This window comes from Melospiza melodia, chromosome 5, assembly GCF_035770615.1.
Source record: "Melospiza melodia melodia isolate bMelMel2 chromosome 5, bMelMel2.pri, whole genome shotgun sequence".
Classification (NCBI taxonomy): Eukaryota; Metazoa; Chordata; class Aves; order Passeriformes; family Passerellidae; genus Melospiza; species Melospiza melodia.
Genome location: NC_086198.1, coordinates 93,536,717 through 93,562,319, shown reverse-complemented (window position 1 = coordinate 93,562,319; position 25,603 = coordinate 93,536,717). Strand labels below are relative to the sequence as shown.

The 25,603-nt window shown below is 38.6% G+C and overlaps 1 protein-coding gene across 4 annotated transcripts in view; it reads right to left on the bottom strand.

Moving 5' to 3' along the window:
- The window catches only part of CTNNA2 (catenin alpha 2), a 481,291-nt gene that overhangs the window by 18,222 nt on the left and 437,466 nt on the right, over window positions 1-25,603 (bottom strand). For all 4 annotated transcript variants that reach the window (XM_063157887.1, XM_063157886.1, XM_063157888.1 and 1 more), the window contains 4 exons: window positions 19,743-19,856; window positions 16,393-16,574; window positions 13,966-14,071; window positions 10,853-10,987 (listed from right to left, as the gene is read on the bottom strand). In XM_063157887.1, coding sequence (XP_063013957.1) covers window positions 10,853-10,987; window positions 13,966-14,071; window positions 16,393-16,574; window positions 19,743-19,856 — 537 coding nt within the window. The remainder of the gene's footprint in view (window positions 1-10,852; window positions 10,988-13,965; window positions 14,072-16,392; window positions 16,575-19,742; window positions 19,857-25,603) is intronic.

Genomic DNA, 25,603 nt, shown 5'->3' with positions numbered 1-25,603 from the left:
TAATATTTATGTTTAATGGCCTGATAAAGAGAAAAGAAAAATCCAAATTTTAAAGGCTTTTATGGTAAAAAGTACCAAGTAGTATTCAGTGAATTCATAACTTAGGTAACCTATGGCTTGACTACTGCACCACAGTTGTTTTTGCCAAATAAAGTAGGAACATATTTCAAACTCCTATGGCCACCAGTCCTGATGGAGTCTATGTGAGGTTGCTCCATCTGATAAAGAGAAGGATGTTCAGAGGATATAACCTTAAATATCAGAAAAATTACACATGTAACAGCAGTTCTAAGATCTTGTAAAGAGAGAGTTTAGAGAGATAAAGACGTAAATTGTCTTTTATTGGGATGAAACATATGGAAAAGGCAGAATTAAATCCTGGAAGACTGAGTATGGCAAAGGACATTCTCCAGTAAAAAGAGAAGAAATATGGAGAAATATGGAAAATTCCAATAATGTGATATAAACAGTTCAATAGATTGGGTGGCAGATTATACCCCAGATGGTATTTTGGGGCTAATACTACTTAAATCTGAAATCTTGTTTTGACCTACTTAGTGAGATATCTGTAGCTGATAAAGGGAATATAAAGTGAAGAACAAAGTTAAGAGCTGTGCACATAGACCTAAACACAGTACTGAATAAAAGCAGAGAAAGAATACACCTCATGAAATTATTTTAAAAAGTATATACATTCAAGAAAGTGCATAAATCTTCCAAATGTTTCAAGGAACACAAGATTATTAAATGAATGCATGGAAATGCAAAGAGACAGTAAGTGAAAATTTTAATATCAAATATTTTCTTAAGGGATGTAAGTTAAGCCTAGCAACATAAGAAAAATATATAAATGCTGGTCAAGGAATTGATTTAATCACTTGCACCCAGCACCAGAAATCAGCTTAAAGTAGGGGTCCATGTTTAGCCTGACATCAAAGATCTGATGGAAAAAATCCCAATGTTCTTTCTTTCTTGCTCAAAAGGATGAACACGTGGTGGGAAAGGCAGGCACCGCAAAAGTACCTCTGGGTGCTGTCTGGGGAGTTTGAGAAAATCAACCCTGCAGAAGCATCACCCAGACTGGCACAGACACAGAAGGTAAAAAAGGATGGATTGTAAGGAATTGGAAAGAAAGCTGGAAAAGGCCATGTAAAAATGCCAAAGTGACACATATCATAAAAGTCTGAGAGCTTTACACAGACACACCTCTGACCCAAAGAGGGCCAGCTGCTCTGGGGCATCAGCATGATGGATAAGGGGGAAAATCCTTTTTGTACATTATCTGTCAGAGTAAAGGAATGATGAAATATGGAACATCCCACCTGACACTGAGTAAAGCTGTAACTTCTCTAACTTTTTGACAATGGAAATGTTGAATCCAGTTGCAGGTATAAAAAGGGGATGAAAATGTTTCTGCAGTCTTTTGGTTCAGATATTGATGCTCTAATCCTGTTTTACAGAATTCTAATTTGGTCTTTGATGAGATTTAGCACACATTACTTGCATATTTCATCTCAGTTTCCAGACACGCTATCACCTACCTGGGAACCCAGTTCACAAGGTTTTGATGAGGTATTAGTCAGAATCAGAAAGAACTGATGTTAAAGGAAAGCTTTTTGGGAATATCTAACAGTAAGAGGTTAGGATTGATTTTTCTGGTACTGGATAGTTTCTTTTACTTTGATTTCATATCAATGTCTTAATTACATTATAAAAAACAAACCCTTTTTGTTGAAGCAGCTGCTTATCAGCCATGTAAGATTAGATGTGATAACAGAACTATTCTTCCTGTGCTTCTATGAGGTACATAAATAATAAATGTAATAATGATATCACCCAAGTGTGGAAGAAAATATTTCAGAGGTTAAAGACAGAGGGATACTTTTAACCCTCCTCACTCAGTTAACTCTCTTCCTAAAGGCCATTATGACCTCCCTCGTTTAATGGAAACACATCTCTTTTGTGGATTTTATGAAAAACTTTGTTGTAAGCTGTTCTGTTCAGTATTTGCAGTTGATTTTGCTCAGGTTGGAAAAACCTGCTGATGTTTTCCCTTGAGTGCACATCTTCCTGTCGGTGAATAGTTCTTTGTATGTGTTACTTGTCTGCAACTCTGGTTGTCAAGAAACACAATTACAGTCAAAGTCAGTGATGAGTCTCAACTTTAGCTGTTATTCTTTTAATATCTGCAAAAGCACCATCTGATAGCACTTTTTAAAGTGGGATTTAGTGTCACCACTTTCCAACTCAAGGAGTTAAATAATTGCAAGAGCTACAAAGTGTACTTCTGTATAAGAAACACAACACAAAATCTCCTATTTTGAGTTAAATCTGTCATTATGGAAATTCAGTCCCCTGTAATTCCATGTGCAAGAAACAAACCTCATTTTCATTTATGGCTTTGGGATGAACCTATTAGCAAATCTGTGCTGTGCATTAGGAACTGAGAATGCCCCAGGGGAAAGGAATTCTTATTTAATACAAAATGGTGATGCTTGGTCCCAAACCATCTCTGTAAAGGCAATAAGATGGGAAAACAAGAGAACATAAAATAGCACCAAAGCCCTCTCTTTCTTTATAGTAATTCTTACAGGAATAGTCCTTTGGGACCACATCTTAGGGTGTGTTAGAATGGTCTTTGAGCCCTGCTAATTATTGTAGGGCTGCTGTAATTTGTGTATCACAAAGCCATTAAATTCCCATTTTCTTCCCAGCACATTCAGCATGGCCTGGAATAGGAAAACAGGCTGAAGTGAAGCTGTAACCACTGTAGCATGTGAGCCTTGAATTTTTGAGTGGCTACTACTTTTAAAGCAAATGCTGTATGCAACGAAGCACATACAATACTATTTCCTTCAATTCTCCAAGCTTTTTCAATGGTCATATTTGGTTCAAGTCTCAGTCTTGACTCTGTAACATTTGACATTGTTTTCATATTGTTTGGGGTGAGAAATGCTTTTCTTTGCAGAAAATTGTTCTAATGAGAAATTTCAGTAAATTTAATCTACACAAAAGCATGGCTATTAGTCACTTGATAAAGCACAAGAGCATGTTGCCCAGAGCCAAAATGCTTCTCAACAAGGATAAAAGTCTGACCTGTCTAAATTTAAACATACTGAATGCAGACATATAGATGGTGTGCGTGCTTCTTGTCTCCATGAATATATTATAATGAAGACAAGCGCAGTGTAATTTTGCTTTGCAAATTAAATTCTAGATAACATCTTTCCATTTATGCAGGATATATCGTTTCATATTTATGTGTGTTTACACATGCATTCATACAAACTGAGGTATTTTCGTAGCCCTAAACATAGCCCTAAATATAAAAATTGGAGCTTCAAAAGAAGTGGGATTATTGCACAACAAATATTTTCTTGTTGGATTTTTCAGTTGTGTCTTGAGCTTTGTTCACCTGCTTTTCCTGACATAAACTCTGTCTGCCACCATCCACCTTCTTTGAAGGAACAGCCATACACTAAGAAAAACAGATTAACCTTTCCAGAGGCTTCTGCACAGCTTTTCCTGTCTGTGGATCACAGTTATGATCCCCCTGATGCCCAAAGCTCAGGGTGTGCACTATCATCCAATCCAGCACCTTTGGCAAAGGCAAACCCTGTGAACTCCCTGACTCAGGAGCAAGATCCTGCAGGATCTTTCACATGGCTGAATCAAAACTCAGTAAAACTGTCACTTAAAAGAGAACTCTGGAGGACTCTTGTATAACTTTTAACTTGAAATGAGCTGATTATCAACATTAGATCTTATCAGCTGCTACACTGTCTGCTCCAGGCTTGGATCCCTCCAAGGAAGCCAAGCATAAACCCTCTGAGCTCCTGGTCCATGCTCCCTTTACTGGGAAGCTACAAATAATGAACTAAATTCCTATTATTGTCAAATATTTGGGAGAGGCATTGCACACAGCTTTAAAGTCACTACAGGTACATCTATTTGTCTCTTTTATTTTTTTTATTCATCTTTAAGATGTTTCATAGGATAATTAGGAATTCTTCATTGTTTTAACTTTGAGAAAGCCCTAAGAGCTTCTGTAAAATACATCATATGTAATGAATAGATGACCATGAGGGATTTTATCAGCACTCATTTTGATTAACCTGCATAACTCACTGGTGCCTTTGTCCTTTAGGAGTAGTAAATAGATTCAGTGTCAGGATGATAAATTTTTTATGTTACCACATCATCAGGTAGTCCCTTCATGGACAGTGTACTGAGGGACATTCTGTGCCAGCAGGAGTTGTAGACTCCTAAATTAGTCAGCTCAAACAAATTTGTTCCAGATAAAGGTTTATCCAAACCTGTATAAGTATATATGCTTAACATAGCCATATATTTTGGAACTGAACGCACTTCCTATGGCTGCATTTCACCCTCACACACATCAGTCTGTCTGCATACATTCAAACACTTACGCAGAGTTTACTTAAATATGTCCCCAACCCAAACTGTCCAGCTAAAACATATTTCTGTATTTTTCATGTTTGGTATATCTCCTAAACCAGATGACATGAGCTACTTGAATATACCCTATAGATCAAGGTCTCACTTTCACAAGCCAGCCCCAGCCTTCCTGTCCTGGAAGCTGTCTTTTCATAATGCCAAAATAAAGACCCTGAGTTTTTTATTTCCTCTACTTGCTTCTTCTATTAGGGAGGTAGAAATTATTGTGGAATTAACACACTTTATGGTCCTGACTTTATCTCAGTCCTTTCCCAACACTGCAATTCTTTGATTTCATACTCTTATCTTGTTTTTGGGTTGGCTTTCTTCCCCTGAATGTTTCATATCTCCTATTTCTTTAGCTTACTTCCTTATTATTTCCTAAGTGCTGTTCTTTACCCTCTGCTTCCACAGAATCACAGGATCAACTAGGTTGGAAAAGACCTCTGAGCTCATTGAGTCCATCCCATGGCCCAGCACCACCATGGCACTGAGTGCCTTGTCCAGTCTTTCCTTAAACACCTCCAGGGACTGTGACTCCACCACCTCCCTGAGCAGCCCATTCCAGTGTCTAATCACCTTTTCTTAATGTCCAACCTAAACCTCCTCTGCCACAGTTTAAGACTGTGTCCTCATACTGTGGCTGGTTGCCTGGGAGGTGAAGACAATCCCCTCCCTCCCCTGCTGCCCATGGTGCTCTGGATGCAGCTCGTGGAATGCGTGGTTTCTGGGCTGCCAGTGCACATTGCTGGGTCATGTGGAGCTTTTCATCAACCAACACCTCCAAGCTCTTCTCAGGTCTGCTCTCAGCCCATTCTCCTCCCAGCCTGTGTTTATGTCAGGGATTGCCCTGACCCAGCTGCAGGACCCTTCACCTGGCCTTGCTGAACACCATGAGCTCCTTGCAGACCCCCCTGTCCAGCCTGTCCAGGCCCCTCTGATGCCATCCCTCCCTCCAGCGTGCCAGTGGCACCACACAGCTCAGTGCTGTCACAAAACAAGTGCTGAGGGTGCCCCTGATCCCAGAGTCGATGTCAGTGACAAAGATGTTAAACAGGGCCAGTCCCACCACCAGCCCTGAGGAACACACTCATCCTGGTGTCCACTTGGACAGCGAGCCCTTCACTACAACTCTTGGAGTGTGACCAAGCATCCAGCTCCTTATCCACTTCTCTACAGTTCAGAGACAAGGATATGTGAGCCAGTTGTTCCATTTCTATGATAAATTGATAGCAAATCTCATTTTGTCACTAGCTGACTAACCTTTCTGCACTCCTGATAATCTTGACGAGAAGGAACCCAAGAGTTTTGTCAATTTACCAACTCTCCCTTCAGGAACCTTCCTTTCATATAATCTTCAATTCTTGCCTGGTTCAGGAGTATGAAATTGGTCTGCTTACCAAACTCCTAATCAACACTTTTCCCATTCTCTTAAGCATTTTAAATGCAAAGGTTGTCTCTGGTTGCCAACTTTAAAACAAAGGAAAACACCCCAGAAAGGCTTTCTGTTTCAGGGAATTGAAACACCCCATCAGTGGCTCTTACATAAGTGCTTGTAATCCAAATTCAATGAGAGATGGCCTTGCTCACTTTTAATAACAGGTGAACTTCAAACGACCTGATTTTTCTTTGAGTCTATAGAATTAATATGGAGTAACTTGATATTTTACTGCCCGCATGATACCAACTTGCTTTTACAGTATGAGGTAGTTTAGAGTGATTCAGCCTTAATTAAAAGTAGGATATTTAAGCCAATTTTATTGGATGTAAGAATTGATACGAAAACTGCTGGTGAGCTCATCTGAACTGCTGGATGCTCACTGTTATTCTCTGATAAATAATGAGGCTCATTCATATTTGATGAGGACTGACTCTTTCTGGTTATCTTACTCTTATCACTGATCACAAGTAAACATGTAATTATTTTGCAGTATATGCAGTATTTGTTCATCCTTTTATGTATCCGCCCTCCCAGTGCAGATGTTTTGTCAGTTTTCATCATATCCCACTCAAAACTAATGGGATGGCTCCAGCCCCTTCCCCGTCCTGTTCCTGCTAAATTCCTCATTTCAATTCCTCATTTCAATTCACCAAGCAATAACTCCTTGATAAACTCACAATCTCACCTACACTGCCTTGTATCTTCAACAGAATATAGGAATCCTTCTCTGGGTATCACAGTTGAGCCTATTAAGATAAACAGGACTTGGAAAATAACTGGGAACTGGATCCAGCTGAAGTGTATGTTTGGGGTGTGCTTTAGCTATTGATTCCACACTTTTGGACAGTGTTCAAAGGCACGTGGCTGCTACTCTGGATGACGCTGCACATCTGTCTGGTTCAGAAGTTTAAGACTCTGGCAAATTTTCTGATAATACAGCTGATTTTATCTGTCGGGCTCTAAATCAAACCTGAACGTGATAAGGAGCTGCCTTGGATAAGGGATTTTCTTAAATTCTGCTCAATTTAATCCTACAGGAAAAACTGTGGCAAATCTACTAACATAAACAAGAACTTTAAAAAATGCAAGCTCACAGCCTAAATGGATAGTTGGTAAATGAGCTGATCAGCTTCTGAGCAACAGTAAAGAGAACAAGTGGATATTTACTCTAGGATAGGAAATGAATACATAGAGTTGTTTTATTGTCATTCTCTTGCTAACAAGAGGCAGACAGAAATGCTAGAAAAATAAAGCAGCCCTAGAGTTAGAAGTCTAATTTTTTTATCTAAATAAGAAAAATCATTAAAAGCAACTGAGCAAAAGTAGCTCCCACAAAAAGGCAAGGCCATCAGCAAGAGTTAAGTATATGTAAATGGGATTTACTTCACTGAGAGCAGTGTACTCTCAGCACCTCAGAGGAATCATTCCAATACAATACTGCAAGTGATTATGAAGCAAATATGCATTACCTTAAATAAACCAAAGCAAGAGACAAAGCAAATTATTTTGAAGTGCTTTTACTCTGTAACTTCATTAAAGGAGGTTGTTTATTCTCAGAGGGGAACTAGAAATTGAATATTGAACTCTAAAATTACAGAAATGTAAATCTGTTTATGGACCAAGGTCAAAGAGAGTTCTATTATGAACAAGGCTATCATCTACACAGTTATAAATATTTAAAAATATTTTTTAATTTTTGGTAATAATTTCTTTTTGCTTTTATCTAACATCCTCCTCACCACTTTTGCTTATTTTCTCCCCTGCAATATTTTTTTGGGTTTCCAGGACTCCTCACCGAAGAACTGGTATCAAGGTTTTTCCCTATTTTACTTTTCAAAACTCCATTGGAATCAGGAATTAAGAGTCTCATTTTGGAGCATAAAAGGCCAAGTCAACAGAAGGTCTAAATTGTCCTTGTACTCTAAATATTAATGTGGGATTAACTGATGTGTGCTAACTCCCTATTGCCAGGTCTTACTTAACTGGTAAAAATAACTCTGCTATCTGCATGGAGGGAGTCTGATGGGAAAGATCAAAGGAGAAAAAGCAGAGGAGAAAAGGAATGGGAGGAAGAAAAGGGAAAACAACAGTGGGTTCTTTACTGAAATAATTCACAATTCAGGACTGTGACATTTTCTTACTTTTTGATCTGTTTTCCTATTTGCAGCAAAGTCACTGATGCCAAAAAGGACCCTTCATATGCTATGCTAGAATCATACCAATCTATAGAGGAAAAAAGCAAACAAGATCAGCTTTATGCTTATTTTCAGAGGTAAACCATACTGAATTACTGAATCTTGGGGGGGAAAAAAGGAAATAGAAGTTTCATCAAAAGACATACGGCACATTAAATGTTATGTACACAGTGTTTTTGAAGTTGTTGCAACATATTTTTCTCTAACAAAACTGCAAGAACTGTGTGGTGGCTTTCATCTGTCTTTTAGCTTTTAATTGGTTTTATGTCTCTTTCCTTTATACATAACTATGCATACACCCACACAAAGATTCAAACATACATATGCATACATTCATTCCATTTATAAATATTGATTAATATTCTTAATAATGAAAAAAATCAAGCAGAGATCCTACTCCCCATAATAGTTCTGAATTGCAAGTCATCTTTTGGATCGCTCTGCATTGTCTGGTGGTTCTTTGTAAACACTGTAGTAAGTTACAATATTGAAACAATTGTCATGGTGCTTGATATTTACATCAAAACACTTCAATATAGCACAATCACAGAAATTTACTTCTGCACTCATAGGTTGGGAAGCTTGAGTTCTGGATTCTCTAGTACTTCTTAAAACGTACTGTATGCAAGTTGCCAAATAATGGTATTTCATTTTAGTACAAATAAAATACTGCTTATTTGTAATTGGCTATCCAAGAGAGAATGAAGAAGAAGATGGAAGCAGAAGCAGCAAGTAGACAAGCAGATGTGGATGTGCACTTGGATACCAGACCTCTGGATAGCAAAGGAGCATACAGTACCCAGCACCCTGAGGATCAACAGCTCAGAAAACACCGCCAGGAAAGCTCTGCACTGACTGGGGCACGTCAGAGCACAAGATAATGCTCTCGCAAAGGGATGCACAGGAGTCCAGCTCACTACACCTCCTCCTGCTCAGAGCACCAGCAGAAGAAGCAAGCGGGGCAATCTTCACATTTTCAGTTTTGCCGAGTCTTTGGAACAGACCCAAATAATTTCCGTGGTTGAAGCTCATTTTGCCTTTGAGACTGACTGTGAAAAACCCCACCAAACAGAAACACAATGGTGATGGAGCCTGGGAAGCAGCCAACAATGCCAGACTGGAATGATGAACTCAAGCAGTTTGGCCACTGATAATTCCACAACGGATGGGGATGTTCCAGGAACGAGGAGATGCGCAAGGCTCACAATGGCTTATTCAGCATCCACAAACACTGAATAAAGAGACTCCAAAAAAGAAACACACACAACCACAAAAGCCAAGCCAGGAGAAGCACTGATTCGGGGGGTTGTTTCAGAGAGATGAACATGACAACTCAATGGTAATGAAAGGCTGGACCCGGATGGAAGGAGGTAAGAAAAGATCATGGCAATTATGATGCAGCATAGCTGTCAGTGATACAAGGACAGATCACGCCGCTGCTGTCAGGAAAATGGAAGAGGATTTTTCATTGCTGTGGGAAGATCAAGGCATTAAAATTACATACGTACATACGTCAAGAAGTGAAGACCAATTGCAGGACAGATACAGGAACCTTTAAGCAGCTCCTTTTAGGATTGTGTATATGACTTCAGAATGTCTGATCCAAGAAAGCCTGGCAATTGTTTAAGACCTTCTATAGTGCTTTGCAAAGAAAAAAAAAATAAAGTTATGTGACTGAGAACACTTTCTGTGACTTCTGGTATGTTTGAGGAAGGCCAGTGATGCCACTGGGGAATCTCATGGATGGAATGAAGGGCACAAGTTTGTTCTAATAATCTTCGTACTTGATTGGGCTTAAACAATGAAAGGGTGCTTTTTCAAAACCATGTTTGGAAACAATTTGTTTTGAGCATCTTGGGTCTCACGAATCACTATTGTTTTGAAACCACTCAGGAGAGTGGAATATGTTACAAATTTACATTCATATGGTCTGTACTTGAGTTAGAGGATAACAAAAGTGTCATGGGGCTAAACTAGTGTCAAAGAAAAAAATAAAAAATCACAAAGAGCAGTCATTGCTTCTTTGTGGTTCTAGCATACTCCCAGAGGCTCAAAGGCCAACACAGGAGGAGGAAAAACATATTTAAAAAATGTAAAAAACTCATTGCTTACAATATTACTGCTGCCTGTCTTTATTTCTGCAAAAGGTTGTATGTGAGAAGGTTGAAGTGTTCATAACTGGGTGTTATTAGAGTATATAATCACTGTGTTTCCAATAGGACTTGAAAACAGCATTTATATCAAAATTTAAAGTATTTTGCTGGCCTTCCAGAGTCGTTTGCTAAACCTAGTGTGCATTGGAACCTGAGTGAATGAATCCCATTAGTCATCACCATCTTAACAATATGCACATCATAGAGAGTTGGCTTCTGCACAGAGGAAGGAAATTACCAGTACTAACAAAGGAAAGAAGATTTATAACGAGCAAATACACAAAAGCTCCAAATAATTCTAATATTCACGGCTTGGCAATGACTTTCTAGGCTATGAAATTACTTTTCTTTTGGAGGAATGAAGATTCTACAAGGTTAGTATAAACAAAGGGTAATTGGAAAATCAAATTGCTCTACACAAGTTATTGTAAGGCCTGGAATAATGGTCATAGAATTAAAAAAAAAAAAAAAAAAAAAAAACCAAAAAAAACCCCAAACTTGTTTATGATTCAGTGTATTTTTGTTTTGTTCATTATTGCAATCAAAACTTCTCCCTTTCAAGTGCTACATGGGAAACAAGTGGCTAAACACAAATCCCAGCTTACCCCTGACACAATGAGCTCTCCTCCCAGGTTCTGAACTTCTGCCTTCACTTTGCTGCAGATGTTGAGCTGGTGGCAGTACAGGGCAATGCGCTGCAGGTAGGCCAGCAGATCCTGCTTGCAGGCTGAGTCTGGGCACTGCAGACAACACAAACACTGATCAGATGGAGCTGGGTTCATGAGATTAGAGACAGGTAATCAGACAGTGGCAGTGTGTGTGTATTAGGCGGATCTATTCCACTCTGCCTTTACATGAGGTACTAGATAAAATGTGAAAACTCAAATTCTACCTTTCATTTAACTCAAGATTTATGAATTGCAACCTAAAGATGCACTCTACCTTTCTGAAAAAGGAGAAACCTCTTTATCAGCATTATGAAAATAATAATTTTAAATTATGCTCTGCAATTATTTATGGAATTGTACTGAACACCCAAAAGGTCAGGTTTAACTTGAAACTCCAGGTTGCCTGTTGGATATCCAAGTTAACATCCAGTATAGACCAGTTAATGTCCAGATAAACCCAGTTCTGAGTGGTTACCCCCAATGCCAACTCCTGTGTGCCTGGCAGCCCCCCTGGCATTTGTGCAGACATCCAGGGGATTAGATCAGGTGTGCTGGATGGTGTGAGGGTTTCACAATCAATAGAACTAGAAAGGGCCCCAGTACAATTTATTCATAGTCTCTGGGACTCTTAATAGAAACTGCATCGTCCCTCACAATATCAACAGCATAACAAGCAACAGCCTTGTAGTTAATATTCCAAGTCTTGCCTCAGGAGAGCAGACCTCAGTAATTCACTCTGATGGAACAGAGCTAAAAGGGCCCACTGCTAGCAGCATGTCTCCAATAAATACTCTTTGGGGCTACCCAGCAAAGTCTGACTGACAATCCTCCTGCATAGCTTGGGGACAAAGATTCCAAATATACCTTTTTATCACCTTACAGAGTTTTATGCTCAATTAAAAAAATAAATATTATCAGAGCATTCCAAGCAAAACTGATAGAATTAAATGCACATGAGTCAACAACATCACAGCTCCAACCTTGAGATCACTGCTCTGGCCCCAGCAGCTGGCAGGGAATGTGCTCATGGTGAAGAAGTTGGAAATATTGTTGTCTATAACCTCAAATGGAGTCACTTGGCTTTTTTCTTGCCCTTTAACAATAAACAAAGCTGGAGCTTCACTATAGAGTCCTCCTCAGACAGTTGCCACACCTTTCAGGCATTAATCCCTAAAAGAACTCTTCTCCCTACGATGCCAATTGAATATAAAAATATTTACTCAGTTCTTGAAGTCTCTGAACTGAAAGGAGTGAATTTAAAGCAATACTTCTAAAGAGTAGTCAAGGCTTTACATATAAATACCTTGGAGTGAAAAAAATCTAAGGGCTCTTTCATTGGAACAATAATTAAAAATGCAGCTGTCCACAAAAAGTTTATATTGCTCAAGGGTCCCCAGAGTTCTGTGAAATATCATTAAAGTGCAAGCATTAAAACAAATACTTCATTCTCAAAATAATTTAACTGGTTATTATTAGGGTTACAGTCCTCTGAAATTTAAAATATGACTCAAGTCAAGGCACTCTTAGCATAACAAGTCTCCTTCTGTTTCTTTCTTTAAAATATTCCACCTCTGCAAACACTGCAGACCAGGAATTTCATCAGCTGACAGATGGATTTCTTCTTCCTGGTGTTAAAATGAACAGATGCTACATTTGAAGGACTGGAATGGGTTAACTACAGGAAAAATGCTTGCTGCTGCTGAAGAAGACCTAAACCCAACATTTCTGAGGCTACAGAAAAATGGAAGCTTTGGGGTTTTTTTGCCACTCTGGCCCATATTCCATGGCAAGGTGTTTCACACTACCACACTCTCACTTGAAGAAGAAAATGACATTCTTATTTTGAAGAGAAAGATTAGAGGCAAGGAAGTTATCAGTTCCCACTTCCAGCAAATTTTCTCTTGATGACAATGAAATGAAAGAAACCATAGGAAAGTTACAAAGAGAAAAACATTTAAGTTTAATTTGTCTGAATCCTAAATTAGCTATGTAGGACCTGGATTTGAATTCGGCTCTTTATTTTTAATACATTGCTCCCTCTTGCTTTCCTGATGAATAAATAAATAAATCTGAAAATATACATACAGCAAGGTCCTCTGTCCAGCTGTGACATGAATTTGGAAAAAGAGCTGAGGACACAGACCCCCCAACATGCACAACACACTGAGGCAAACCAGAAAATAGGGAGTCAGAGAATCTTGGAGGAGTAAAGAGTCAGATCAAGGGAAAAATGCTGGAAGAATGAGCTGAAAAGAATCCAAAGATTCTTACTTGAAGAAGAAAATGACATTCTTATTTTGAAGAGAAATACTAGAGGCAAGGAAGTTACGTGTTCCTACTTCCAGCAAATTTTCTCTTGATGACAGTGAAATGAAACAAAGTATAGGTAATGTTCAAAGGGAAAAAACAGTGAAGTTTAATTTGTTTAAATCTAAAACTAACTTTGTAAGGCCTGGATTTAAATTTGGCACTTGGCTTTTAATACATTTCTTCCTCTTGCTCTCCAGATGAATAGATAAATCTGAAAATATATATACAGCAAGGTCCTCTGTCCAGCTGTGACATGAATTTGGTAAAGGAGTGAGGACACAGACCCCACAACATGCACAACACACTGAGGCAAACCAGAAAATAGGGAGTCAGAGAACCTTGGAGGAGTAAAGAGCCAGATCAAGGGAAAATTGCTGGAAGAATGAGCTGAAAAGAATCCAAACATTCCTAAACACTTAGCAAGGGAAACGGAGCATCCAAATCCTTACTGCTTTTTGAACAGCAAAGCCATTTTGGAGGTGATGATCTCACAGATCTTTTCCAGCCTGAAGGAGTCTCTAGCTAATTCTATCAGGCCCAGAATTGAGGCCATTTCTGAAATTTGGAGAAATTCATTTATGAATTTCCTGCTCTGCAAAATGCTGATGGGTCTAGAAGAACCAATGGGAAGAGCAGGATCCAAGACTCTCAACGGGTAATTTTCTGGTAAAACAGACTTTTCCTACAAAAGGCAACTCATCCATAGAGGTTCCATCGTGTTCCAGCTTGTTTTGGGGTACCTGATCAGCTACTGCCCGTGCCAGTTTGTCCATCCTGGATCCTGCCTCTGCAATCTTCTTGGCTGCATTAATGACATCAGATGTGTTCTTCAGGGGGCCTTTCCCTCTGTGGAACACAGGACAATTACCCACAATCTCAACAAATCATGGAAAGCAACACTTTTAGTGACTTTGTTTACTGCTCATTTTTAAAATAGTAACACAAATGTCTTCTTAATTTATTACGAATTTGCCTTTTAAGTACTTTATAGTACAGCTTGATTAAGAAATCTTTCTGCTGTATTTCCTCTCCCTTACAAAATGCCTCACTGGCAATTTAGTCTGATGGTGCCTTCAAGCACATGAGCTGTACTTAATAGTATATGCATTTTTTAAGGGCTCATTAAGCCGATGTTGATCCTGGAATACACAACTATTTCAAAATGATGTGATTCCCAAGCCAGTGCTAAATGTTCAGCCCATCATGTCTAAGGCAAGAATGTCACATTTTAGAAAACTTCTTTTTAGAAGATTTTTTGTTGGAAAATAAAGAGAGGTGAAGCGTAATCATTGTGTTACGTTGAATGTTATACTTAAAACATGTATAATTAGCTTTAGGCCTGATCTTTCACCATATTTTTAAGATGATGTGCAAAATTCTGGTTTTAGTCATTAAAGCTACCAAAATGCATTAAGACAGAAGGTCTCTACAGACTTCTGTGAGTTTTCATCAGACTCAAAACTTTAAACCTGGTTGTACCAGTAAAATTGCTGCTGCTCCTGAGAAAGTCTCAACTTTCTCAGGAAGTGAGTTCATTTTCCATTTTTTTTTAATGTGGAAAATGACAATATGGTCGAACTTTTTTTTTTTTTTTTTTTTTTTTTTTTAATTGAAGAGAAAGCATTTTTTCTAAGCACAACACTGCATTATTTTTGGAATTTTTTAAAAATCTATAATGGCAAGAATTACATGCTGAAACATATTTCCATTTTAATCTTCTTTCCAGACTTTCATTACCACTTTAAACAGATGAAATACAAGTATCCCACTTCTGATGAACTTAAACTGCAGCAAAAGTACTTCTTGGTGACCTCATGTGCTTCTACATTAATTACATGAGCAGTTCTGACTGTCACAAACTCCATGCATTTGAAAAATTATTTTGTTCTAACACTGCTGAGGTTACAGCCAACCAAAAAGGTGTGAAAGGCTTGTTTCTGTTTTAATGGAATATATTAAACAACTTGTTGAATCTGATGCAGAGAGAGGGGCACTTTGATTTTTTTTTTTATTTACTTCAAATGTGTCAGTAATCTTTATCTCAGTCTCAAATTAGTTTTGTTCTTTTGATGCTAGAAAATACCATTATCAAACTGCCAATTTCATGCTCAATGTATCAAAGGTTGTCCAGGAGGTTGCAGAAATTGTGCACATTCTGGGCTGTTGCTTCAAAACATAATTTCTTCCTTCCATGATACAATGACAATGTTTGGGCAGTTTTCACCCTATGTTTTGTAGACAGAAGGATCAGAGACACCAAGACAATACAAATAGAAAAGTAACACAGAATTCTGTAAAATATCCTCTGCATCCATTTCCACCTCTTGCCACTACCCCAGGTTGCTGCAAGCCCCAACCAACTGAGCTTGAGCACTTCCAGGGATGGGGCAACACAAAGAGATGAATAAATGAATGTTTGATTTTAATCCTGGAAAAAAAAACAAAACAGGAAGATTTTCATCCTGTTTTGTGTAATCACATTTTGATAAATACCATTTAAACTTTTGAACCCACTTAAAAGATAAACACTGAACAAAATTTAATTTACTACAGTGATCTGGAATTCAAAGAATCTTGTCAACCTTTCTCCCTGGAGTGATTAACAACATGACCATAGTAAGTGACAATAATTCTGTTTTTATTGTATCATTAATGAATGGCCTCTGCAATTAGAGAAGAATAAGGCATCAATAGAGAAAAGAAATAAAAGCAAAAAAAAGAAATCATTACTGACAGACTCCCACAAAGCATTAGATCAAACCAGCTTCATTTCATTTGGGATTTTTTTTTTTAAGGAAGCTCAATGTTTAAATGATATAAATAGTTTTGCCATTATTTTTGATTGACACAAATTGTGCTGAAATGTTGAAAGTTCAGAGAGGCACATGCACTTAGATGGGTACTAAAGGAAATGTCACTGGAGTGTCTGTAAGGTCACAGACCAACTTTACAAAACGATCTGCAAATAAAAGAGACTTGCAAATAGCACAAAATCTTCATGTCATTAATCCCACTTGGACAAACACCCCGGGCAGTGTGTATGATGAGCATTCCTTGGTTTTCCATCCCCAAAACCACAGCAAATCATCTCAAAAGGGTACAAAGCAAGCAGAAAATGCGAGACGTGGCCCATCTGAGCTGCTCAGCTGGGGCTGTTCTGCCCTTACCTGGTGAAATCTGTCATTTCCATCATGATCATGCACATCTGCTTGGCCAGCACGATGATGTCATTGCCACTGTCGTCCCACTTGGCCACCTCTGCATCCAGCTTGCTCTTCTCTTGGTGGAAAATCTCCACCTGCTCAGCAATCTTTGCCTTCTCCTCCTGGGGCAGCTGGGCCATGATAGCCTGGAGAAAATACAGGAGTTGGGCATGAAAGAAAGGAAGGTACAAAATGGATCTTTCCAGCGGTCCCACCCAACAGCTTGAGTTACTTTTTATGGGAGCTGAAGATACCAAGTAAAATCCTGTAGGCATTTGATTTCTGTCAGGACATGTAAAAGCACATTCACAGCACGTTTATGCCTCTTCTTGCACTTCCAAGATGATAAAATTTCTATTTATGATGTCGTGATTATTCACCAGTTGACAAAGGAGAACTAAATCCCAATTTTGGGGAAGAATAAAACAAGTGACATTTATGGGAAAAGGCAGACTGAATTGCTGTGTCACCCCTAGTCTCATCCTCTGTCAGAAACAGAGGATTTCAGATTTACACAACACTAAAATGAGCTATGACACACAAGACAATACATTTGAAGTGAATTGTAACAAGTGTATCTTTAATGATATTTAGTGTTCCAATTTTCTCTTGGAAGAAATGCAAAAAGGCACTGGACAGGTTGGTACTGATCTGCCTCAGCATGAACAAAGCACAAAGTTCCTGCTCCCCTCCAAAAACACCCTAAAAATTATAATAATTACTTCTGAGGATCAAATGGACACTTTGAATAATGATTTCCAAGTTAAGCTTTTATTTGGCTCTAGGGGATCTGAAGACCACATTATGCATTTAATGGGGTGTGACACATATTTAAGTTTCATTACATTTTTTTCTTGTTTATGTCACTTTCAATCAGCTGAAGTCTTTTTCTACATATTCTTAAAATGCTCTTGGCTTTTAAAAATTCGTAATTGACCTTTTCCCAAACTGAAATTAAAAAGGGTTATAAACAGTAGATCAGAAAATGAGAAATTTGCAAGTTAATCAAATTAAAATTCAAGATGAGTTTTAATTAGGTCTTATCAATGTAACTCAGCAGTTTCAAATGTGAGCATAATAGTCTTTTTACAAAAAAATGCAGTGTAAGTCAAGCTAATAAATAAATATATAAAATGCACATAAAACAACAGAACTGAGGAATTAATTGAAATTAGGAGAATATGATAGGAGTAGTGAAATTTGGGAAGTTTATCTGTGTGACTTGCCTGTGGGTTCTTCAAGTGGCTGCTTCACCTGCACACTCTTTAAACTGGTAAACAGTGCTTTAATAATTCTGTTCCAGCTGCTGATGTGCTTTCAAAGCAGCCATATCCTACAGCAAATGCAGCCTGTAAATTCCACTTTTATTTCTACTGAAGACCAACGCAAGAATTTCTGCTAAAACACTACCAGCCTTATGGAGTAAGCATATTAAACAAATCCATTACATGGCATGAATAAAAGTATTTTGCATCTTTTCCACAGGAAAGGTTCAGACAAAATTCTATTCTGCTCAGAACTCCAGACTGGGGACTGGGCAGCTTCTGCTTAGCATTGTTTCCCTTTTAGGTTTTTATGATTTGTTGTTTCCTGTGCCATATTGCAATCTGTGTTATTCAGGATCTGTCTTTATGATATATTATGTTTATACAGCGTGTAGCTGATCAAAGCAGAAGGATTTAAGCACAGCAGTAATAATAACCACAATAAATGTAGTAGAATTTAAGAATTCCTAAATCCCCAGGTGAACTCGATTCTTAGTAAGAAAAATTACTGCAGTCTTTACTTGGGTTTTAGATCAAGAAAGGATGACATGCTACCCGGTCCTAAATGTAACCAAAAAGATGAGAAAGGCTGTGAAATCTGACAAAATAGTCTGTACTGTATCTCATTTCTGTTATACCTGAGATTTGCTTTAATAGTCAATACTTTGAATATCTCAAAAGGAGTTTATGCCCTTTAAAATATCAAAATCACAAAAGATATTCAACTACATCGAGAACAGTTCTGCCACCAGTCTCACAGTAAGGAATTCAGGTATCTTTTGCCTTAGGGATGTCATGATAAAACTCCCGTTTTTCTAATGGTGTGGGTAATTTACCATCTATATTCAATATTCAGGGAAATAATTTTAAGACAAAAAGAAATCTCTGCCCATTTTACTGGATCCATGCCTTGCATTTCTCCCACACCTCTGAGTAAGCTCCTTTCAGATTTTTGTTACTCCACTGTTTCTTTTCAGAGTGTAAAACCCATGTGTCAAGCCCCAACCCACAGCAGCTGAAAATTCTGTCCTGGTCCTCTGAGCTTTCACAGCATCTTTGCCTGCTGCTCTTTAGGTTCTCAGCCCTACAAATCCTCTTCCAGACTCCAAGGTAAGAAATCCCCATTCCAGTTATCAACTTTTGCTGGTGTTTGAGTGTGCTGGGAGGATGCTTCTTATTTAGTCCATAGCTTCACTTCTAGCACAACAGAACAAATCAGACTTGTGTGAAACACCAATGAAAATCATTCAGATAATTCCCAGTTTGCTGCTGGTTCTCTCCTGGAAAATGTTAAAATGCTTTTTTTTAAAAAAGCTCTTTTTTCAAATCAAATATATTGTCATGACGCATAAAATTATAGTCTGATTATTTTTTTTTAAATAATCTGAGCTGAGAAGACTATTCAGTAAAAAGCAAACATTCATCAGAGGGTGGCATAATCCTGAGTGTTAACAGGAATATTCCTGAGTGTTAACAGACTGCACTTCCCCAGCACCTGTGACCCCTGAAGCACTCATCAGCTTAATTTGCAATCCCCATGCACAGGCTGAGGTCGCAAATCACAGTGACTGGAGTTTATCATGATGTAATTACCCTGGTAAAATTACATTGACTCAGTAGCAAATGTCTTCAATTACAATTAAATTACAGGGACTACTCAGTAGCTTAAACAGATCTTCTTGACAGGTTTGCACACTGGGAAACATGACTAATGTAAGATTTCTCTGGATACAGCACATGGTGCACTGATGGGATTTTTTTTTTTTTTTTTTTTTTTTTTTTTAATTTGCTGACTACTCCCACATTTTCATCACATTCCAAACCTGCAAAACCTCCTCTTACAGCACTAGCTGGAGCAAGCAGCTGATAGCAGGCAGCACAAAAGCCTCAAGACCATTCAATAAATGCTACTCAGACAGGTTCGACGTGAGAAAAACCTTCAGCAGCTCTGTCAGCTTGGTGCCATCCCTTCTTAAACAACCCTGAGGGCTGTGAATCGCGTTCTGAGGCAGGGATCTCACTGGTCACACAGGTGGGGCTCGTACTCACCCTGGCGCTCTGGCCGGCAATGAGCTGGTCATCCTCGGTCTGGACGCTCGTGCGGCTGCGCACGTCGTAATCCTCCTGCTCGAAGTCTGAGTCGTCCTCCAGCTCCTCAGGGGTCTGCAGGGACACACGAAAGCCACAGAGAGGAGATGACCGGCTGAAAAAGGACGCAGAGCAAGTCCCCTGCACAGTGAGCTCTTATTTCATTGACTGCCAGCCCAGGAAATGCTGTTCTGTTCTCCTCTGAAATGAATTTGTCTGCCCCAGCAGTCAGGGACTGAAATTGAATTGTCTTAAAAATTAAATTGTTTCAACCCTAGTTTTCTTTACAAATGGCATTTGTCATTACCTTGCCACAACTTTTCTTGCTGCAATATCTCTTAACACTGTTAACATGATGAATGCAGTTCCAGGAACAAATATCCTTTGGAAACACTAACAACTGGAATGCAGTATTTTAAAATAATGTTATTTCATATATAAATGGTCGCTAACACTATTATATTACTGGAAACTACATGTAATCTTCAAAAGAGAAAGTAAATACCTGGGAAAAAGCAACTAACATCGTAGAAGAAAAATTTATCAAAGCAAATAAAATATTTCCCATTGAAAGAAATTGTAAATTATGTCAAGTGGTTTTGAAACAAACATGAAATTTATAATCTGTGTAATGTTGGTTCACATGGTCCTTTTCATGCACAGAGCTTTGGAATTTGACTCATACTCCTGCTGAGACATTGATGTCTTCAATGCTGATGCTACAGATGAAGAGAAAGTTTCTTGGAAGATTTACTAAATCAAGTTACGTATTTTCAGGCTTCAGATTGTTTAAAATGTTGGAAGGAGGGAGAAAAAAATAATTGATGGATCTGTTCATTTGGGGTTTTTCACCATCTAGCAAAAAGTTTTGAGAAAAAAAAGTCCTTATTTATATTCAGAGAGACAGTCTCCTTAAAGTCAGTATTAGTATGATATTTAATATAGAGGGTGCAAAAAAGTGGAATCTTTAGAAAGAAGATTATATTCCATTTTATGGTTGAATAGCATCTGGTAAAATAGCCTAAGTTCTGTGGGTACCAGTCATGACAAAGGTATGAAGAAAAAAAAAAAAAAAAGAAAAAGAAAACCACAGTAACTGTGGAGAAATCCTCACTTTCCTGGACACCCATCACCCCCAGTGACAACCTGGAAGGCCAAGGCACTACAGAAGAAATCATCCAGGCTGGCATTTGGCGCTGGGAGGCAATGTCAAGTTTCCCAGCAGAGGTGCTAATCACTGCCAGTTGTCATTACAGCTCTGTCTGGGGCTGCTCACTCACCAGGAGCGGCTCCAAACCCTCTAACAGAACACAGAGGAACCTTCTGGTGGTATTTCTGTTCCAGCCTGGCTCCCAACACCAAGTGCACACCCCTGTTTGTAGCTGCACAGTGAAGTGCACAGGATGGGGAGGGTAAAACACAGACATCCTGGTGGGACTGTGAGAGCATGAATTAAATATGGGCTTTGGCGCTGAGCTGGAGGAAGAAATAACCAGGTGTGACAGTGTGGTAATGAACTTGCACCTCTGAAGAGAGGCATGCACAGAGAGAGTGTCTAACAGGACAGGTGTTGGAGAATTTTGCTCAGAAATGGCTTATAGAGTTTTGTTCAGACATGCCATAATCATATACAGCTGATGGAAAAGTAAAAGGCAGCTGTGAGGAGCAAATTCTCAAAGCCTGTTCCTGTAAACAACAAAATTCTCAGGCACGTTTATGTAAACAGCAGAGGTTCTCAGGTTGTTTTTTAATAACAAGTAAATATCTTGTCCTTGGATAAGTTTTGGGAAAGCAAAAGTGACAAACATGGAGGCCTTGAGAACCATTCATAGCAGGGTGAGAAAACAAATCTTGGTTTCAATAACAAGCCACAGGTATTGAAAACAAAAGGAGGGATTAATGTGTAATCTGTGACCTATGATGAGCTCGGGTTTTGCAATATGTATGAGCTTAATTAACACTATTATAAAATGTGCATGATGGATTAATAAATTGGAGTTCAGTGCTGATCAGAGGATGGGTCGTCTCCCTTCGCTTTCTACAGACAGGCAGGAGAAGTTCAGATGAAAAATGAATTTACCTTCTCTCTACTGTCACAGGTGAAATAGAAGGATTGGTACCCATCCAATGGTCTTGTTTTCCAATCACCTTTAATCTCTTTGTTTTCTCTGCTCAGCTGCCCGAGGGCAGAATGAGACCTTCAAATCTGTCATAAACAGGCCAGGTACAAAGAGAATCCTACAACTCCCTGAGCAAAGAGTGCTCTCTATCACAAGGCTCAGCTGTTCAGAACAAGAACAGGGTGCAGAGCTTCAATGAACCAGCTGGCTCTTCCCCATCCTCCAAGTCCACTCAACAAGTTTCACTGGTCATTGTAAAGCCAGTACCCTTTCACACCCCAAATATACTCCTCTTAGATTCTTCTGTCTCCACTTTTATAAATAAGATTATAAAACATAATGTGCAGTCCTTTCCAAGTCCTTTCATAGTCAAACTTGAAGTAAAGATGTAATATTCAAAATATTACATCTAAACACGGTAACCAGTAAGGACATGAGGCTGCCTCTTAAAAAGAAAATATATTCTGAAAATTTGATACAAGGACTTATTCTTGAAGAAATATCCAGAAAAAAATGCATTGCTGTTACTGACATTCATGATCTTGAAATCTGTGGCCTTTAAAATACTGAAATTTAATGGGTATAAATGTTGAACTTGGAGAAAATGTAGTGCAAACCAAAAGGGCAAGTAATGCAACTGTTAGCAATATACTACAAGCATAAGACATCTTCCTATTCCCCTCTGTACAAGTGAGATCTAATTCAAAGTGATCTTTCAGATTCACTCTTTTCATGTTTTCAAGTGTGGTGAATTTTAAACTCTCATTTTCTTCCCCAAACAGCTGCATTTTGCATTAGGGTGAAGAAGTGGGGTTACCTTTTATCTGTTTTCTGCCATTTTGAGCATTTGCATGCTTTTCACCACTGCACCTTTGCTTTGTCTCAGCTGATCCCCTGGAGATGCAGCCCATATAAAATAAAGTCTCCCTTTTGTTTAGACACAAAGGTACCAAAAAAAAAAATTATATTGAATTTGACTTAAAGGACAACTCTTAGCAAGGCCTTCTAATACACCAGAATGACTCTAATTTTTGTGCACAACTAACAGGACCTTGATATTTAAAACCTTGTTTCCAAGACAACAGAGTCTGAGATTCCATTTCTCTGAGCTGGAAGATAGAAAGATGGATTCTGTCTTGCAGACACCTGGATTTATGGTCACACAAACATAGGAATCACAGATCTGAGGCTGGAGACAGCTTCCAAACAGAGCTGACAGCCACCAGTGGCAGAGGAAGCTCAAGTAATATTCAAAACTAATGGATTTTATGCACTGATTGATTTCAGCAGGAAAATGGACCATTTTCATCATTTTTAATCTGTTTTGTAGCACAAGCCATAAGAGTTCCCAAGATTTTTTTTCAAATACAGTATCTCTACTACACACAACATTCATCTAACTCAGAGGAAGTTTTCCAGTGAAGAAGAATCTTTCAGATCCTTTCAGAATCCCAGAAAAATCACACAATAAATATATGCTTTCCTTATTTGAGATGCATGTTTTATTTCTAATATGAATGTGGTGACTTTCAACTTCCAGGCATTGGAACATTGGAATATATATATATATATATATATATATATATATATATATATATTTAATATCTCTCTGGCTGTTTGATTGAAGAGCTTGCTGTGAACAAAATATCTTCCATCTATGTAATTTTTTAAATCTTTTGTGACTGCAGTATGAATACGTGAATTATACAAGTATAAGGAATAAAATGGCATATATAAGCAGATTTATGAATGCTATTTGTTTCATATTTCACCAACTCAAATGTACTTGATGAAGATAGAAACCCCACTTTGCTATGCACTTAAAAATTGTAAGATGCAATTACAAGAATTTCAGCACTGTGAACACCAAGTCAAGCTAACCTTGTAATGAGAGCAAAGACTGGAGAGATGAAAAGATACTCCTCTATTTTTTACAATGAAAATTCCTTCTAATTCTAAAAGACAAGGAGAAAAAAAAAACCCAGACTTTACAAGGTGCTTTTAAATCCAACTCCATGCTATTCTGTACATTGTTTTTGTACCACTGCAAGCAGCACCTGAGTGCCTCAATCAGAGACCCTCTCTCACTGCAGGTCTTCAGTTGTTTGGTGATTTACAGCAAAATCTAACACTTCAAAATCAATCTGAGGAGCAGCAGGCACTCAGTGGAAACACTAGACCTCACAACACCCTTTGGAGATAGGATGTTTCAAAAGATGATGGGATTCTGCACCAAATCTGGTTTTACAGAGGACACAAAATGCTGCAGCAATTTGGATTTTACACCAATGGCTGCCCCAGAGGTGATGGTGGCTAAGTCTGGCAGAGGAGAAGAGCATTAATACACCCAACAGTTGAGCATTAATACACTCCACAGTCATTTTTGCTGAGGTTTTTCTCCCAAGGACTGAAAATCCCTTAATGACATAGTAGAGTAGAAATGGAGGTAATAATAGAATGAAATATCCTGAATTGGAAGGAGCTCACAAGGACCATCAAAGACCAGCTCCTGGTCCTGCACAGGACATCCCCAAGAGTCACAGCTTCTTCCTGAGAATATTATCCAAATGCTGAATTCTGAATTATCCTGAATTCTGTCAGGCTTGGTGTGAGAGACTGAAATGGTTAATGGCTTAAAGACTGTTAAAAAAGGACTTGGCCATTATGGCAAAATTATATAAAGAAGCTGTGAGCACCAAAGCCCTGTTCCAATGTGCCTCCTGAGGGGAACTGGGCTGTGAGTTAAGCCACCTGATGTTTTCAACTCTTAATCTGTCTGTCACTCTTTTTCTCTCCCACCCTGCCCTTCTTTTTCTTCCTCTCTCTCTCTACTTCACACTACTGTTAAATAAAATCCAGCTTCAGCATATGGTCTTGTTTGCACCTTAACACAGGCAGAGGCATCTCTCTAACAATTTTAATAACCAGAACTCAGCACCTGGTGCAGTGACCACTTCCCTGGGGACCCTAATCCAGTGTCCAACCACCCTCTGGGTGAGGAACCTTTCCCTGATATCCAACCTAAACCTCTCCTGACAGAGCTCCAGCCATTCCCTCATTCCTAAGATGCTCCCAGAGGGCATCTCCAGGCATCCCCCCAGAGAATCAAGTTCACAGATGTTTAAAGTCTACTCTGTAACATGAACTAAACATGGCAAGAGGGAACACCTGGACGTTGGCTCCAACAGTGCACTCCTGATCCAAACAAATGTAATGCTCAGTTGATGTAGATGCCTCTAAATAAGAGGTTGCTAATGGCAAAGGCCATGTTTAATACCAGTAAATAAGAGTAAATTTGCCTTGGAGATTGATAAGAATGAGAAAAGTTGCCATTGTGAGTCCTTCTGACTGTAGAGAGGGTTTCTGGCCAATAACTGAGGGAATTTCATAGGCAGCTTTGAAAACACAAAGTGCAATTTCATCCCTACGCAGTAATAGGGAAGGTGTTGGAATGAAGTTATTATTTTCCTATTTTATTTCTAGGTTCTATAATTATACTCTTAAATTCATTTATACTACTTCTTAACTTGTGAAAGAGATCTTTTTCTTCTGTATAGATAATAATAATTCTCTTCAATGAAAAACTGAGTCTTCTTTCTCCTCCAAAGGGACAATAAATTCTCCCCTTTTGAGGGAAAAAGAGAAGAACAGAGACTATCCACCCTTTCTTTCAGCTTACTAAAAGTAATAACACCAACCAAA